Here is a 17734-nt window from a genome sequence, read left to right as displayed (position 1 = left end):
GAGAGAGAGAGAGAGAAGCACTTGCTGACCAGACCAAACATAACACAGGACAAGCGTGCCAAACTGCAAAGTACGGACAGTGCGCCGGTCGAAACTGGAATGGGTGCACAAGTTGCAATTCAGGCTCTAGCGTGAGTACTTTCTTTGTTTAATCTAGGTCATATTTGTGGTGATTGATCTTGAAGATATGGAAAATCAAAAACTAACTAGTGGATTTCTTTTTTTTTCTTTTAGTGTAAATACCAAAATGACTACTATTCGCAATGCCTGTGAGAGGGAAAGCAAGCTTGGGTGCAGCTAGGGTTGGATTAGGGTTGGGGTTCGTGGGTGCAAGGGTCGCTAAGGACGGGTCGGGTAGTTGGTGATGGAGCACCGCGGAGGAAGAACTAAATCAATACACGACAAGGAGTGAGACGGAGAGAGAGAGAGGAGGCATCAAGTCAATGGATGATTCTTTTCAAACGCAAATATTCCTTCTTCTTATTTTTTTTTTCAAGTGAAAATAAAATAATACATGAGAATACTCCACCCTTGCATCTCACGAATGAATACTAGATTACTGGCGGCTTTTGGTCAATTCCCGCTTCCCACATCCGGTCCGGAAAAGGGACAAGAAGAAGATGATGATGGTGATGGATCCTCTCCGTGTCGCAGCCACTGATTTCCGGCGGGGAGAATGCGGGGATCTAATTAGTATGTACTAACCTAGGGAGTAGGTAGTTGGGCCCTGGGGGATCTGGAACACTTTTGTTGTGTCTCCGCACACACACACGCACGCAATTGATCGACAAGCCGCATCTCTGGGGTCCGGGGTCTCCAGTAAGATTCCGTGTGTAGTAATACGCCGGTGGCTCGATGGATTCCCCCGCCCCTCATTCTGTCGTGATCCCTCACCAATCTCACCATCTATCTCATCTCCTCCTCTGCTCGTCTTGGTTCTGGGAAAAGGGGAACCCAAGAAGAGAGTATACATACTGCCATCAGGCTGAATATAGAGTTGAGGCCGGTTTGTCTGTCTCGTCTCTGTTGGCATACAATCTGCATCAAAAAAAACAGAGTGTTTCATTTGGTTTACACTGCTTGCCCAGGTTTTGTGAGACCAAAAGTGTCACTTAGCACCATGGACGGAGCAGAGGTTGCGAAACATAACACAAGCAAGTCGTGTTATATCGTGCTCCGGGGAAACGTGTACGATGTAACTTCTTACCTTGAAGAACACCCCGGCGGCGCTGCCATTCTCCTAACCAACGCCGGCCAGGTATGTTGTATGTTTATATTGAACATAGTGAACAATGACGATGACGCTGGTGATAAAACGTCGTCGTCGTCGTCGTCGTGGAGATTGACCTACCTAGATATATACCTACCCGTCGTCGTCTTCTTCTTCTTCTTCTTCTTCTTCTTTTTGAAACTTTGCTACTCGTGTTTCCAACCTACCAAGGCTGATAATCAAAACTGTCTTACAGGATGCTACTGCAGAATTCAGCAAGATTCACTCACCTGATGTTCTCGAATTCTTGCCCGAGGGCAGCAACCTCGGCCCCGTCGACACGGCAACGCTGGCAGCACTGACGCCGGCGCCGCGTGTATCTGCTGCAATCGATGCGCTAGTGCAAGAGGGAGAAGTGCCTCATCTGGCCACGTGCGTAGACACACACGACTTTGAGCGCGCCGCAAGATTGACCATGCCCGCGCCCACTTGGTCCTACGTCTCATCCTTTGCCAACGGCGGGCACTCCATGCAGGGCAACCTGGACTCGTGGAATACCATCACATTCCGTCCCCGAGTGCTTCGCGACATTACCAAAGTCTCGACCGAGACGTCCATCCTTGGCCAGGCTTCCTCACTTCCCTTTTACATTTCTCCAATGGGCCTTCTCGGCCGATCCCACGAGCATGCCGAACTTGCCCTCGTGCGGGGACTGGTCCGCAGCGGTGCCCATGCTGTCATCAGCACTGTGTCCACAAGACCCATGGAAGACATTGCCACCACCTTACGAGACTGCGTGGTCCAAGAGGCCGGTGGCCCATTACCACAGCTCCACTTCCAGCTCTACACGAGACCAGAGCAAGAGCCTACTCTAAACTACATCCGCAGAGCCAAGGCGGCCGGGTACAAGTCACTCTGGGTGACTGTTGACACGCCCCTCCTCGGGAAACGAACCATAGACCGCCGGCATATGGCTCAGGCAGCGCTCGCTATCGGTTCCGAGCAGCAGGCATCCAATCTCAGTCTTGGTATCCAGAGCTTCACCACGCAAGCCCAGAACGGCGCCCTCAAGTGGGAAGATTTGAAGTGGATCAAGGAGGCGTGGGGAGGACCGCTGGTTCTCAAGGGCATCCAGACCGCCGAAGATGCCAAGCTGGCCGTGGACTGTGGGTGTGAAGGCATCCTGCTGTCCAACCACGGCGGCAGGCAACTTCACTCGGCCCCCTCGGCCCTATCGACTCTAGTGGAGATTCGCCTTCACTGCCCCGAGGTATTCGACAAGCTACAAGTCTTTGTGGACGGAGGTCTTCGTGACGGAGCCGACGTTCTCAAGGCTCTCTGTCTGGGTGCCAAGGCCGTCGGTGTTGGCCGTCCATTCAGTTATGCACTGAGCGCCTACGGTACTGCTGGCGTAGAACGATGTGTCGATAGTAAGTTTTTTTCCCCTTCTTTCCCTTACCCATGAACTCCGTGGTGGGTGGAATCTGATCTGACTCTAATTTGAAACTCTTTGGTTTTGTTGCCATCTTTTTGTGCTGACTTGTGGTGTGACAGTTTTGGCCGAAGAATTACGCACAGCCATGGCCTTGGTTGGGATAACGTCTCTGGACCAGGTCCATCCAGATCTGGTTAATGCCTCTCGTCTCCTCAATGAAGCTTGGCGGCCATGGGGAAATCAGACAATAAAGAGTCGTCTGTGATGGAGTCATTGACACCAAATCGTCAGCAGCTGAACTACTAACATGCAATGTCAGTTGTCATCATCTGAGGTCCTAGTCTATATGTTTGGAATATCACAATTGGCACCTTGCCTTGGTCTCTTGGAAAGCTCCTGCTGCGGCATAGTCTGCTATTTATTCGCCGGATTCGGTTCAAAGGGTTGCTGTCCCACACTTGCCAGTTCACCAATGCGTTTGAGAAGCTTGAGGATCCAGCAAGAATCCCCAGCTCCGAATATATATCCGAGTAATCTCTGCAACATTGCTCAAGAGTTTTATTTCAACCCGCACGTACTAATTGTTCGGAATGCGCATCGCTCATAATTCCTCTTAGTTTGACTGCCCTTCACGAGCATTAGAAGACATTATACACTTGCAAAAGCTAGTCATCCTGTCCAGGGAGCATCATCTATGACTGACCACGAACCTGGGTGGTGTCCATCTGGGCGTTGCGTGCCATCGTATCCTTGAGACGGTCTATATGAAAATTCAGCCTTCACTAGTTGTGTACTCATGGGAGATCGATAAGCAGTTTCGACATGATTAGGAAAAATGTACATGGGTTAGAAGATATCACGTCCCCTTCATCGTTGTGGTATTTCCTCGGATCTTGTGCACTCAAGGACTCTATCAGATCCCATTCCCGAAGAGGCATCAAGGTAAGACATCAACGAGGCAAGGAACTGCAGTCATTTTATTTCATAATCAATTTGAACGAACAGTGTTAACATATCTACTCCTCCCTGGGTAGCCAACCCATAGTATTTTAGTGTCTGTAAGAAGTAATAGCATTATTCCAACTCCTTCCACTTGTATAATGCTCAAAAATCGATCATTGATGGTTGGACATGCAAGGAGTAGATACGTTTGGGTCATTTCGAATCGAACACATAGCTAGGCATTCTCCATCACCTTGACTGACCACTGGAGAAAGGGAGAAAAGAAGAAGAGTCAAGCCCGTTTCCTTTCGTCCCATTTCGTTCCTTTCATGCAATCTCGTTCCTGCCCTGGCAAAATCGTGCACACCCACTGCTAATCAAGACTAAAGCAAGCAGTGATATCTCGTCTTCGGTGTGTGCACACTTTTCTTTCTACTTTTCTGTTGTATCTGGGAACACATTCCATTACTTCCTTAGCCACGACATCACCTTTCTATTCTTCCTCCTATGGTAACACCTTCACTCGTGGATAACAAAAAAGTGACCCCCAAGACCAGTCACTCTTCCCTTTGATCTCCAGCTCTGAGTCACGCTTCCGCATCGTCCATCTACACCACCCTCAATTTCATACACATCATCGGTCGTGAGCGTGGACAAACTGGCAACTGCCTTTGTTCGTTCCGCTCTAGTGTCTTTTGCAGGTTGAGCAAGTTCGGCGGGCTCGTTCGTCCATCAGCGCCACCAAGTCATTTCCACGGTATCTCTCCCCCACTTCTTGCAAAGTTCATGCCTGCCTTCAACCGAGAACTACTGCCATTCTTCGCTCGTCCTACTTGACCTATCTAGTCATCACCACTTCGACTATTGGGTGACAAAGGACATGGCTCCTCACTTCAGCATGTCTCCTGCCGAGCAGAAGACGGGAATTGGCCACTGTGCCGAAAGTCGACGACTCATTACGCATGGCGACTGTCTTCTCGTCCAAGAAGATGCAGGAGCCAGCACCAGGGCTTATATCGAGAGTTCTGGCAAGTACTTGGCAAGCCTCGTTGGCCAAGCCCTGAACAATCGATCCGTCCAGGAGCGCAAAGACTACATCAGCAACCATCGTGTCATGACCCAGTTTGAGCTTCACATTGTACGTGGCGCCGTGGCCGAGCTTCGCAGATCCATCCTAGCGCAGTACAAAGTCTCTGGTCCTACTGCTGCTTCCTGTTCGGCCATCAATTCGCTCAAGGAGGACCTTGAGCGATGCAAAGCTCTGGGTACGATGGAGGCAAACCTCATGGCCAAGCTGCAATGGGTCGACAGTGTCGAGTGCCGCGTTTACAATTCCGACTGTCAGCATTCTTCTTCTTCTTCTTGCCACGACAACGGTGGCAATGGGCCTACCACTACCACTACCTTGAGCCAGCGACAGAACATTCCCGTCTCGAGACGTGACCTTGACCGAGATGGAGGTCTCAATAACCCATCTGTACTTCTACCCTTGTCGCTACAGTCCGTCAATCGTCGTGATGGCAATCAACCCAAGTTGCGCGATCCCTCCATGGGCGCCGCTAACAATACCGACGTCAACAATGTCTCGTCCGTGGTCGACTCTTTGTATGAGACGGGATTCCGTGTAGACCAGTGCGACGACGAGGCAATCTTGGCCCAATGGCAACAGGCTTTTGTCGAGAATCCAACCCAGTCCCGTTTCCCAGAATTCCTGCAGAGTGTTCCCCGAGCAGTTCCCAGTCGACAATTGACCCACCATGTCAACAAGGTCTTTCATGGCTCTGCTACAGTTTTTGAGTCTACGCCCATCTCTCGTGCCTCGACACAAGACGCCATTCGTGGAATCCCAACTCTGGGTAGTCTATCGGGCGTTCCAGAGCTCCGAGAAAATGCCGCCATCAAAGAGGGGGTCTTGGTCGACGTTAGCGAGAGCCCGGCCGAGCTTTATACTCCCGAATGCACTCCGAAGCATACAGGCTGCTCGACGGATGACAAGGACCCTCTGCTGATTGACCTGACTGACTCTCAGGAGGTTCTTCGACCCAGTGATGAACTCGCCATCCGCCAGACCGACTCCTTGGACGTTCTATTTGACCTAGTTACGCTTATTCCTCGCAATGGGGAGCTCGATAATTCAGGCTGCGCCAATGGGACCTCTCGCAATCTCATCGATCTGGATGGCAATAGTACCTTTGTGTCGGGTTCCCAGACCATCTCCCAGAGAACCTCTGGCAACGCTGACAACGAGAAAGATACTCCGAACAGCTGCTACCTTACCCCGATTTCAAAGTTTGCGTGGCACCCACAAACTCATTGCCAGGACACTTCTGAAGATGAGAATTTTTCTCATTCTGGACAATTGCTCAGTGTGACCAACATCCAAGAAACTCCTCAACACGGTTTTGCATTGGCACATCACGCCCTGCAGGAAAAAAGTAATTTAGTCGCATCGCCCCTGCGACCCCAGCATCTTACCGTGGGTAACGTGCTGGGTGAGAATCTTGGCGTCGGTGGTCAAAGCAAGACAAATGGACTACAGTACGTCACGGCGGCCGCCAGAGCAAGAAACAACAGCATAAAATCTGGCTCCGAGTCCTCTCCTCTGGGCTGTCAAGCTGTCATCCTCTCTGGCCTACCATGCCAGGCTAAGCTACAAGACGTGATGCCTCGAGTTCGAGGAGGCAAGATTGTTCAGGCTACCATGGCTGATACATCGGCGCTCCAAGTTGGCCGCTCTGCCTACGTGGTATTTGCAAACTCGACAGATGCAAGCGCCTACGTTGATTTTGCCAAGGAGAACCCCGGTTATGTCACAGTGCTTGGTCAGCAGGTCTATGTCCATCTTGCTGGCACCTTGACCTATCCGCGCCACGGCATGCGCCAACCGTGGGGCGACGAAACGAGACATGTCAGCTTGGGGGGGCGGGTCTCTCGAGACCTCTGTAGCAGACTGTTCAGGCAGATCGAGTCCATGTTCCGTCACGCAGAGGATGCATTGGAGGATGTGTGGTATGATGCAACCGGCTCATGTTTGATGCTTTTCAAAAACATCGATTATGCTATCCGTTTTCACTCGTTCGTTCGTAATTACCCCAGCTATAAACACGTGGCAGAGGAGATATATTTTGTCGACGATCCCTGCTCTGGTCCTTTGGCTGACCTGGCCTCCCCGGCTTGCTTCGCTCGAGGGGCAAACCAGAGCTTATTGCACGACTGGCTGAAGTACAAGTATGGTATTGTTGAACTCTCCGAACAGGGCACAGATCAGCTTGATGTTACTCCTCACGAGCCGGCACAGCAGGAAGACACCCTTTCTCCTCACCGGCCTCAAGGCATTCTTATTGACTTGTCGGACGAGGATACATTGCCGGCAGCTGTGCAAGTCTCTGCTCCCTCGAGCAACCTCGAGACCTTGTCATCAAACCTCGGTTCTGATGCCGCCGATTATCAGGCTCCTCATTGCAGCGTGATGGGGTCGGAGCCACTTGATCGTGAGCCTCTGCCTAGTAAGACCCAAGACGCCACATTGCGTGAGTCCAAGCCTGCCGTTTGCCGCATTTTCACCATGGAGGAGTTCCTCAAGGAATATGCATACGAGGAGCACCTGAGAGACCCCGTTCAGTGGCGCAAGGACTTTTTGTATTTGGGCCACATGAAGAAACACACGCCCGAATGAAGAGCAAGAGAGATTGCGGATAGGCCTCAAAGTCATTTCTTCCAAAGACGATGATTTCACACTGGCTCTAATCAATCGAGGTGGATGTTGGCGTCCTCGTGTACGCAAATCAGACGCGAGCCGCTTCATACCCTAGGACAGCCACAAAGGCCTCAATAGAGGACTTAAACCGCTCAGACTCTAGAGACAGGGGGATAGGGACAGGAGAGAGATTGTGAGAGGAACAGGATAGAGATTGTGAACACAATGATCAAGACTGGCTTTCACTCGACGAAGTACATCTACACGATGGAATCGGTTGAAGTCTCCAATGAACTCATTCACCGTGGAGACGTTCACGGCCCGATTGTTTCCATTTCATGTTTTCCAGCCCATCGAGCCTGTTTCCTTGTTTTCATTCCCCAGGTGGAATCGCAATGGTTATTCAGTAGCGTAGATATTCAATCATCGTGGCCGAAACAAGCTCTGTAACATGGTATGCGTGAACGTGCTTGGATTGAAATTCCATTGATATGTCCCCGGCCACTCTGGCCATAACAAATGTTCTTTCATTCCAGGCGCATGCTAGCCAAGCAAAGGAAAAGAAACCATGGTCCATCCTAGTTCACTTGTACAATTTAATATATCATCACCATCAAAGAGAAGACGCAAGATGTCCTTTCTATTGTTATTATATTTGACGTAGTGGCTGCTAACTACTAGCAGTGGACGCGATATTGGCCTTTAATCGAAGCCTGTCCATGGGCATATTCAGAGGGTTGCTCCATTCCCCAGGTGTATCTAGATATGGAGCCCAAGCATGATTACTTTGATGCAGCTGCCGCATCTGTTGTCGGCTCTCTACTGCAGCGCCTTGCACAGTTAGCAGTCCTGGTTGTCCATGGTCCCAGTCCATCTGCGGCAGACGGCCTAAGAGAATGCTCCTGCCTACCTGCCATCGCCAGCGCTGAGCATGTCAAAGCGCATTTATCCATCTGGCCCCGGAGCGGAATGATCAATACTCGGAAGAAAGCTTGGCCGAGAAAGGGTCGGCTGCTGCCTCAACCCTCCTCGACCAGCAGCATCTCTTCCATGTCGGCGTCCTGGTTCTCGTCAGACGAGTAGTAATCCATATCTCCAGCTGCCTCTTCAAGGTCTCCCTCGAACGCATCAGCTACACTCGAATAGCGGCCAATGTCCATTTGGGCCTTTTTGCGGAGGAACTTCTTTACCATCTTGGCGGGTAAGTTTTCGGCAGGCTCCCAGGTCGGATTCTGGTCCGGTGGCCAGTTCCCTTCCCACCTCACCAGGTAATGGGGCTTCTCCTGGCCCTTGACCTTGAACATTCGTTGGTCTTCGATACATTCTATCACGTATTCGGGCTCCTCTGGTAGAGGCCGAGATTCCCCAGCTTCCTTCCCTTTCCGCTTTCCTTTTCCCTTCTTTCGTGGAGCTTTGGCTATACTGTGTGCAAGGACAGACGGCGAGGACGCCTCGGCCACACGGGGCGATTTCGAAGGCCACCTGCCAGAACTCCGAGCCGCAGGTGTGAAGCCTCCGATGGCCACGGATCTGGCTTTCCGCGGAGAACGAGTGGCTGGCGATGATTTGGAATGTACAGACCTAGAATTCCACGCAGCCACAGGATTGGCAGCATATACTTTATGGTGATGATGCTCGGCCGCATCGTACTCTTCCACGCCATCCTCAACATCTAGCGTATCAGTCGCTACCTTTTGTGATTTCTGTGGCGTGGAAAGCGAGGGGCCGGAGGCTGCAGAACCAACTGAAGGCAATAGAACCTCCAAGCCTGCCTGAGCCTTTTCAGCCTCTCTTCTCAGTATGTCAGCCTTGCTGGGACGGCCAGGCCTCTTGGCACTGGTCTTGTTGGGGTTGCTCGGCGTAGTACCCGCAGCCGCCGCCTCGTGTCGCAAAATCTCCTCTTCTCGAGCAATCTGCTTTGCCAATTCCAGTTCTTCTCGGAGCCGCTCAGCAGCAGCATCTCTCTCCAGCGATAGCTTGTACTCGAAGTCTTCAACGGTTCTCGGTGACACGTAGTCAAGAATCTTGTCGGCCTGGACAAGCACCGAGGCACCAGGCAAGTCGGTCCAATGGACAATGTAGTATAGCTGCACCTTTGTGGTTCCGGTCTGTGTCAGGCTGGACCAAGTTTCCTTACTCGAGATGCGTGCCGTCGAATCGTCCTCGGGGGTGATATGTAGCGGAGCCAACGCCGGGCCGAGGCCGCGGGTCATGACATGGCGAGAAGGTGGTCGGGACGGGAGCACAACCTCGATTGGGTACAGCCGGAGGGCGGCCGTTTGGACGCGACTTGAGACGTCGTTCATGTTGCGAAGGGCCTTTTCTTTTTCTCCTCCTCCTCGGAGGCGCGAGACTCGTAGGACAATCGCGTAGCAGCGGCTTCGGCTCAGTCGCGGCCGCGAATTGCGACTCGTGAATCGCGTCAATGCGCGGCGAGTTGGTCGGTGGAATCGGTGGTTTTGGTGGTGTTGACGGAGCCGCCGGCACAATACTGCTGCCACGACGCGCACGTCCAACGCGAACCTGTCACATTACCTTTTGACAACGCGATCGCACCCCAGGACTTTCTCTTCCCAGGGCTGTTTCTCCGTCACTCTGTCCGTCTGTCTGTCTGGTTCCAAGCTCCAGCACCGGCACTGAACGCGTCGAGCGCAAGTCAGCGAGGCCCTTGCCCTCGTGGCTGGTTGGAGGTTCAGACAGCAAGTTTATATACAAGTACTTAGGAAATTACCCTATCAGTATAGAGGTACCTTTTTTGGGCGGTGGGATTTTGCTCTTCTTGGTTGGATTGCGCTTAGCGGCCAGCTCCGGCGGGGGTGCTGCTCTCTCTGATCCTGCACTATGCCCCGGAAAGATTGGGTTTGTGATAACGCGATTCTAGTAATTCGCATTTGGATACCTTATATAATTTTTTTTTCTTGACAATATTCTACTTTGGGAATTTTTCCAAAAAATTTTAATTCCCAAAGCGGATTTTTTTTTATTTAATTCCCAAAGTGGATTTTTTTCTCCCCCCAACCTTTAGCACGTCATCATCCATTTTTGTATTATTTTTAATGGCAGCAATTAAATACCTGATATCTATGTATATACATATTTTTTTGTCATTGTCCGTTTCGGAATATCTCCATTTAATCTGCTCTGCAAGCTTGTGACTTTCCGTTGCTCGTCCTTGGGAGAGCTTCGAATAACTACTATATACCTACTTTCAACGCTCTGGCCCAGCTTATTGACAGATGTTCATCGCTGTTATCCCTTGATCTGGCGGGCACCACGGTTTTCCAATTGTCCCCCTGCAAGTGACTTGCTTCAGTGAACCAATCACACTATAATAAATCAGGGCTATACCTCAAAACCGTGACAATTGCACCAAAATAATACAAATTTTGTATCGATCGAATCTTTACGATTACGAGACTTATTATCTAAATTTTTATAATTCTCGATTGGTTTTTGATACCGTGGTATCTCGAGAACAAAATACTATTTTCTGGGAGTACGGTATATAATTGGTGAAAAAAAGCGGTTCCCCTCTGGTTTGGTGGCTTGGCTGTACCAAAACCTGCCTTATTTGGGAACCGTGGTGCCCGCCAGATCAAGGGATATCTTTGTCAATATCCTCCCTGGCCCTCGCCCATCCCCAAGTGTTTCAATACACCTGAGACCATTACACTCGGCTTGAATGAGTCTTTTGTAAAAACTGGAAGACACATTGACAAGTCAGTTCGTGTAAAAGGACTTACAGAATTGCCACCACGCGTATATATGAACCAGTTTGGTACATCATGGTACGATTCGTACTTCTTACTGTGGAAGGCGGCCCATGAATTCCTGTGCAACATGATAGAGCCTCACTTGCAACAATTACCACTGGATTACTCAACGTATACTAGGCGGCCAGTATTGGATTGAATTGGCAATAATTGCTCAGTGGTCGTGTTGTCGCAATGGAAGCTTTGCATATCTTTCAAGTCCCAGAATCCCTCATGTATCATGTAAGAATAGGTAGCTACTCTTGCTATTCTCTATCTTCTCGGTAGGTTGGGGTGCTACTTGAGCTGAGCGAAATTGTCCAAGGTTAAAGTAGTATACTCTCTTCCCAGGAAGAGTATAGGTATGTATGTAATGATTACTTGAACCGTGCAGTCCAGCTTACCTACCTAGGTTACCTAGGTAATGTTCATGTTGTGTTTTGTCTTAGCTCCCCAAACTCACCCTAGTACTCAGTGTTTGTACGTACTAAATGTGGCCCCGTTCTGGTGGTGACCTACATAGCGGGTCGATGGGCCGCTGGGGCTGGGGCTGGAAGACTGAAGCTCGGGTCGGGCGTCCCAAAGCTTCCAAAAGTTGGAGCTCTCCAGTAATTGAAATTTCCACAAGCCGGACGGAAACGCAACGACAATAACGCCGGCGACAACGACATCATAGTAAATAGCCAACACGACCTGGCACATTGCCTCCGGACAAGATCCGCCCGTCCGCTCCGTTTGTTCCCACCGATGCTAGCAGCATCTCGATCTTGAGACCGCTACACGACTGCTAGAAACTTGTTCCATCATTATCATTATCATGCTCGTCTCGACTACGCAGTTTGCGCGCTTCGGCGTGCTGGGCTCTCGCGGCCTGCAGCTGCAATCTACCCTCACCAAAGGACTGACCGCCACATCCCTCTTCTCACGCCAATTCGCCGTCAAGGCCCCCAGATCGATATGTACCGCTCCCGTGAGCCAGACCTTGAGGTCACGCCCCGCCGCCAGCCAATGCCAGTTTGCCGCCCGTCGACATGCCTCGTCGAGCGCAACGCGCGCATCCGCACCTGCTGCCTCTGCCTCATCCACTCCCGGCCTTGACTGGAACACTTTCTTCACATTGCGCAAGACGCGGAGGCGGTATCAGCTGGCCTGTAGCGTCGTTACCATGATGATTGGCGGAAGCATTGCCGGACTGGTACTCATCAACGTCGACGTCGACTTCCTGGGCAAGCTGCCTCTCGACCCTTTTATTACCCTGGGTCTCATCACCATGAGCTCGGCCGCACTTGGCTGGCTCGCTGGCCCGAGTCTGGGCTCTACCCTCTTCTACATGGTCAAGAGGGGGGTCAAGACACCCATGGCCCTCAAGGAGGTGGAATTCTTTGCTCGAGTTAAAAAGAACCGTGTGGACCCCAGCGTCAGCTCTGTCGGAAACCCCGGTACGTTGACTTCGTATCTGACTTGACCTTTTGAATAATGGCTGACTGTGAACGCTGCAGTTCCTGACTACTACGGTGAAAAGATCTCCAGTGTTGCTGGATACAGACAATGGCTCAAGGACCAGCGAGCCTTTAACAAGAAGCGAACGAGTTTCCTATAATGCGCGCCGCTCCCATCAAGGGAGACCAATGTGGCACGTATATATATATCATGTAGTATGACATGGTCAGTCAAGGTGAAGCACGACCTGACTCTGCTACTGCAAGGGCGCGTGCCATCATTCATCCAATGTTGTACAAAATAAGTCAATTCAGCAGACACGCTTTCCCATCGTAGGGTTCAAAGGAGTATCTGTGGACAAGAGCGGCGATATATATGCCGTGGGAGTCGATGTCTTGGGTTGTTCTATTTTTTTTTTCCTCGTCACGTTCTCGGTAAAACTCTCCCCTAGTCAAATGTATCAACAGTGGGAATCGTGTGCAACGGGCCACGTAAATTAAACTCCCCTTATTCGAGCCGACCTAACGTCGTACATGTTGGACCTACAGAGGTGCCGTAGTTTTGGGCCAGTCATGCTATGTAAATGGCAAGCTTGTATCTACTTCTTGTTTCCACGCGCGCATGCCTCCAGAAATGTCACCTATGAAGCGGACTCCGTGCCCATCCAAGCCCACATCTTTGAGCCTTTGCGTCACTAGTTGCGAATCATTGCCGACTCGGCACACAACGTAGATGGGCGCATCTGGGGGTAGAGATTCCGGTAACCAATCCGGCCGGGACTGCTCAGTGGACTGGGTCTTCTTCTGGAAAGTCGAAAAAGGGATATTGATTGCGCCATGAATGCTTGCAATGTCAAAGTGCTCTCGCTCACGCACATCCAGCAAGACGTGGGCCGGCCTCGGATTCTCTTTTGTAATCGCATTGTAAGCTGTCGCCGATATCCGTTCTTCCGGTGCTAATATCCTGACCGGGGCAGAGGTGCCACAGAAAGCCACATAATCCAGCGAGCCAGACTTGAGCGTGTCGAGAGATAGCTCGGAGAGAGGTGAGCAAGCGAAGCAGTTGGGTCTCCGACCGCGCATCTTCATCGACCGAAACGTGGTCGGCCCAGAAGCAGAAAACAGAAGAAGACTCGGCGTGTTAGGCTCTTGTTGTGACATGCCCACACCAGCTGCAATAATCTTGATTGCTTCGAGCGCCTGTAGCACACCCATGATACCAACAACGGGACCCAAGATGCCCCCTTCGCCACAGCTCACCACGCTCTCAGCTGGGGGCGGCTTTGGAAACACGCAACGGTAGCAGGGACCGCCTCCTGGCTGACCCTGTACTGCTGCTGGATTATTGAGGACAATCAACTGCCCGTCTGTCCGCAGTGCCGACGCTGATATCAGCGGCTTCTGCAGCAAGACGCAGATGTCCGAGACAAGGTAGCGAGAAGTTGGGTGATCTGTGCAGTCGAGGACAATGTCGTATTTTGATACGATTTCCTCGGCATTCTGGGGTTCCAGATGTATGCCGTGCCGGGTATAGGTGACCTCGGGGTTCAGTTCCCGACAGAAATCAGCCAGACTGTCGACTTTTTTCATGCCAACCTTGGCGCTGCTGTGGGCAATCTGACGATGTAGATTGGACTCCTCGACGGTATCTCCATCGACCAGCCCCAGTGTGCCGACACCTGCACCAGCCAGATATGCCGCAGCCGGACACCCCAGGCCTCCAGCCCCGATAATGAGCACCGCCGCCGACTTGAGACGGAGCTGGCCCTGAATACCGACGGAGGGGAGTATGAGCTGGCGGCCATAGCGAGCGTACTCTTCTTCCCGGAGTGGCCATTTCCATGTAGCCGGCGTGTTGTCGATCTCGGGATTCCCGGTGGTTTTGGAGACTGTCTGCAAGGCTTCAATCTCAACTAGCCTTGCACGCAGTGCAGCAAGCTCCTTCTCAGCTCCGTGAATCTGCTGCCTGAGCGCCACAGCCTCGGCGGCAACATCCATGATGCACAAGTCCAAAAGTCCTGACCTCACGTCTCCGGGCTCTCTTCTATTTCTTTTCCCCTCCCCCTTCCTTTCTTCTATCTATATCTTCTTGGACTGGCACTCAGACTAGGATGGAATTAAAGGGCAAATAAACAAGTCCAGTTCATAGCATCAATATTATGCATGTGATTTGTACGAAGAATTAAGTGCTTGTTTGGTTGAGCGATAGCGGCGCTATTCCGTCAGGTACCCAGTACCTACCTTATTACCTACTGCTCAATACGTACAAAGACAAACTCCCGCCTGCTGTCCCACTAAAATTTTGAGAGCTGCACCCAACGATCAATTAATTCCATCTGGAGAGAACAAACAGCTTGCTGTATTCTTTTTTTTTAGTACAACATATACACACCTACCTACCGAGGTTCGCACAAGAAATCAATCGTCCAATCTCCATTTCAAACTGCCTGGACTACCTACTTTTACGTCTTTGCGCAAAAACACGTTGCGCATTTAGTCCCTGGCCATGGTGAGAGCCCATTTATATTTTGCAATGATGTGTAGACTACAAAGATCATGCTCGTTCTGACTCTTCCATCTCTCAGGCTCCTACGATACCTACCAAACGCCGTTCCCTGCGCGCCAAGATAGCAGCAAAATCAGATGGCAGTGTCTATGCGCCGCGCAAGGTGCCTCGACATGATGCCGTCGATGTATCGGACTCGTTTCTCAACTCGAAAAAGGACAAGCGGCTGGTGAAGCACTCGTCGTTTGTCTCGCGCATCGAAAAGTCAAACCAAAAGTCGCTCAAACGCCGTCGACCAGGCAAGAAGCTTGTGACCGACCTCGACTCCCTCAAAAAGGCGCTGCCAGATCTTCTGGCTGAGGGCGAGACCGAGGAGAGCCTCCAGCAGCTCAAAGAGGGCAAGATTAGGCTGAAGAGCTTGAAGAGCAGGAAAGGCGCACTCAAAAAGAAAGAAAAGGTCGTCAAGGGCGAGGTTGAGCGCTTCCGAGGAAGCCTGGCCAGGCTCAATGCCGTCGGTGCCACACCTCAGGAGCAGCCTTCCGACAGCATCCAAGTAGTAGAAACTACTGGAGCGGACCTTCAGCAACAACAAGCTCAAAATGCCACGGCCAGCCGTTGGGCTGCACTGAGAGGGTTCATCTCGGCCACCATGGAGCAAAACCCGGCATTCATTGAGAAAAGACCAGATGCCAAGTGAGTTGTCAAGTGTTTCCACGAGCATTGACACCGCTCCCCAGTAAGTATTAGCATACATCACGTTTTCTTCTCCAAGCTATCTTGGATCGTGGCATCGATGGAGAGTATTGGGGGAGCTCAACACAACCCTCTTTACCTAGTCATCAAGGCCCATCCCCTACAGTGGTGGCAGCAGAATCCGGGAAGCTCTTGGTGTAACCTTTGCGCCAAATCTGCATTTTTGAGCTGGAAGCAGAGACCAGGTTACCAGGAACTAATTCTGCTGCTAGCAATCTATCACCCCAGCTCTGCAAAATTAAGCCGGCTCGGGCAAAGAGTCAATAAGCAGATCGCGGTCAGCCTATAAATTCCGAGGAGGAAACACGACGTGGGCTGAAGGCAGATGAATGAGTTTCAGACATGCTCAGATCAAATAAAATATCGCAGTATGCCTTTTGACTGATAGATGTGACGAGCAAAGCTGGGCAGACGAGAAGTGGCAGCAAAAGAATTAAAAAAAAAAAATCAAAAAAAAAAAATTCATTTGCCAAAGCGATAAATATTGAGCAAATACCTAGCAAAGACTTAGAAATGCGAGATAAAGGTTGTACTAAAATTGCATTATAGTTTAAATATCGAAAAACTTGCGATCATGTTATATAGCGTGGGTATTGAACACAAGGGATTTATTAAGTCAATAATTATATCATCCAATAGGAGCAAATGCGACTTGGGTTAAAAAGTCCTTTCTTTGGTATTTCGCTAACCGCAATCGCGCGTTTCACAGGCAGGCAAAGATCACAGTAGGATCCTAGAGTTTCCTCAGCCCTATGGGTAGTAAAGTCCCTGTCCGTTCGGCAAAGCCAACCGAAGCCAAGGTGCTGGATGTTGACCACAGCGAAGCAAAGTCTCAAACTGGTATACGGTCAGCCAGTGATCAATCGCCAGGCGTTGTGGCGAAAAGTAAGGCATCCGCAGATAAGTACACTGTAGCATACCGATAAAGTGTACGTGAACACACTTCGGATCTATCTGATCTGGCAACCCACGCATGTCGCACAGTACGTATTGATGATGCTCGATGTCTGCCCAGGTATGTTTTAGCACCTATCAAGTTAGGTATCCAATACCTTCTTGAAGATGGTCCCACAGTCGCGGGGCTCCTAGGCCTTAAGACTGGGCAGTGGACAAGCAGCTCAGCCTCGAACCTGTCGTCATTAAAGAGGCCGCTTTGATGTTCATGCGTAGGTGCCCTCCAAGCCACGATGCAAAACAGCAGCACTGTCCTTGGGAGGGTGCCGGACACAGGAAACTCGAGTAGTGGAATTGAACAACTCAGGTTTTTCTTTTCCTTTTTCTTGTCTTTTTTTTTTCACGAGAGTTTGTTTGTTTATTCACATGGATAACTACTAGGTAGGTAGTAACCAGGCCAGGTACTTCGATTGTTCCTTGCACGTATGGATATTGAACTTGTCGATTAATTGATTCCACCTTTTTTCCCCTCCCCCGCAATTTCTGGGCTGTCAACGGCACTTCCAAGTTTTTGGCAGGGACTTTTTCTCTTTTTTTTTTCCTCCCCCTCCCATTTCCTCCCTCCGATTTTACTCTTCTTCTTCCTCGCCTTTATACCCACTTTACTATTCGTGGCTCAGTGACTAGGTATGTAATTAACTTGCGTGTACATCTTCATCATAACCCAAAACCATTCGCAAACACCCCGGAGCGCAACCCAAAAGTAACCAACCACATAGACGAAAGATGATTGCAACGTCCCTTTCTACCTATTAATTGTTGGCGGGCTTCCTTCGTTGGTCCTTCTCTTCACAAAATTGTTACTGTGCCTTTTTTTCTCCCTCCTTACTGGTAAACAAACTTGAAAAGGAAACTTTTCTTTTCCCGGTCTTGTCTGTTTTCTGGCTGCCATTGGACACTGCTTACCCTCGTATCGTAGTGAGAGGGAGGAAAGGTTAAACAGGAGGGAAGAAAAGAGGAAAGAAGAAGGTTGTACCAGTTTTTGGGGTCACATATTGTCGTCCCGGAATTTTAACCCCCGTTGTCCCCGACTCAACACCAGATCA

General features: G+C 50.5%; 6 protein-coding genes across 6 annotated transcripts; 4 read left to right on the top strand and 2 right to left on the bottom strand.

Moving 5' to 3' along the window:
- Positions 1-1120: 1120 nt before the first annotated feature.
- PFICI_00653 (uncharacterized protein) lies at positions 1121-2910 on the top strand (the record flags this gene model as incomplete). Its single annotated transcript, XM_007829234.1, has 3 exons — positions 1121-1258; positions 1467-2640; positions 2765-2910. The coding sequence occupies 3 exons, from the start codon at positions 1121-1123 to the stop codon at positions 2908-2910; spliced, it is 1458 nt and encodes a 485-aa protein (XP_007827425.1).
- A 1575-nt stretch (positions 2911-4485) lies between these two features.
- PFICI_00652 (uncharacterized protein) lies at positions 4486-7263 on the top strand (the record flags this gene model as incomplete). The annotated part of the gene is made up of 1 exon (XM_007829233.1): positions 4486-7263. One exon carries the CDS (start codon positions 4486-4488, stop codon positions 7261-7263), a length of 2778 nt encoding a protein of 925 aa, XP_007827424.1.
- Positions 7264-8303: 1040 nt separating this feature from the next.
- PFICI_00651 (uncharacterized protein) lies at positions 8304-9590 on the bottom strand (the record flags this gene model as incomplete). Its single annotated transcript, XM_007829232.1, has 1 exon — positions 8304-9590. One exon carries the CDS (start codon positions 9588-9590, stop codon positions 8304-8306), a length of 1287 nt encoding a protein of 428 aa, XP_007827423.1.
- Positions 9591-11853: 2263 nt separating this feature from the next.
- Positions 11854-12636, top strand: PFICI_00650 (uncharacterized protein; the record flags this gene model as incomplete). The annotated part of the gene is made up of 2 exons (XM_007829231.1): positions 11854-12475; positions 12536-12636. 2 exons carry the CDS (start codon positions 11854-11856, stop codon positions 12634-12636), a joined length of 723 nt encoding a protein of 240 aa, XP_007827422.1.
- A 415-nt stretch (positions 12637-13051) lies between these two features.
- On the bottom strand, positions 13052-14473 carry PFICI_00649 (Adenylyltransferase and sulfurtransferase UBA4; the record flags this gene model as incomplete). Its single annotated transcript, XM_007829230.1, has 1 exon — positions 13052-14473. One exon carries the CDS (start codon positions 14471-14473, stop codon positions 13052-13054), a length of 1422 nt encoding a protein of 473 aa, XP_007827421.1.
- A 508-nt stretch (positions 14474-14981) lies between these two features.
- Positions 14982-15678, top strand: PFICI_00648 (uncharacterized protein; the record flags this gene model as incomplete). Its single annotated transcript, XM_007829229.1, has 2 exons — positions 14982-14984; positions 15061-15678. The coding sequence occupies 2 exons, from the start codon at positions 14982-14984 to the stop codon at positions 15676-15678; spliced, it is 621 nt and encodes a 206-aa protein (XP_007827420.1).
- Between the last annotated feature and the right edge of the window lie 2056 nt (positions 15679-17734).

The sequence above is a fragment of the Pestalotiopsis fici genome, assembly GCF_000516985.1.
Source record: "Pestalotiopsis fici W106-1 unplaced genomic scaffold PFICI_Scf_1, whole genome shotgun sequence".
In the NCBI taxonomy this organism is placed as follows: Eukaryota; Fungi; Ascomycota; class Sordariomycetes; order Amphisphaeriales; family Sporocadaceae; genus Pestalotiopsis; species Pestalotiopsis fici.
This window is presented reverse-complemented; position numbering and strand designations above follow the sequence as displayed.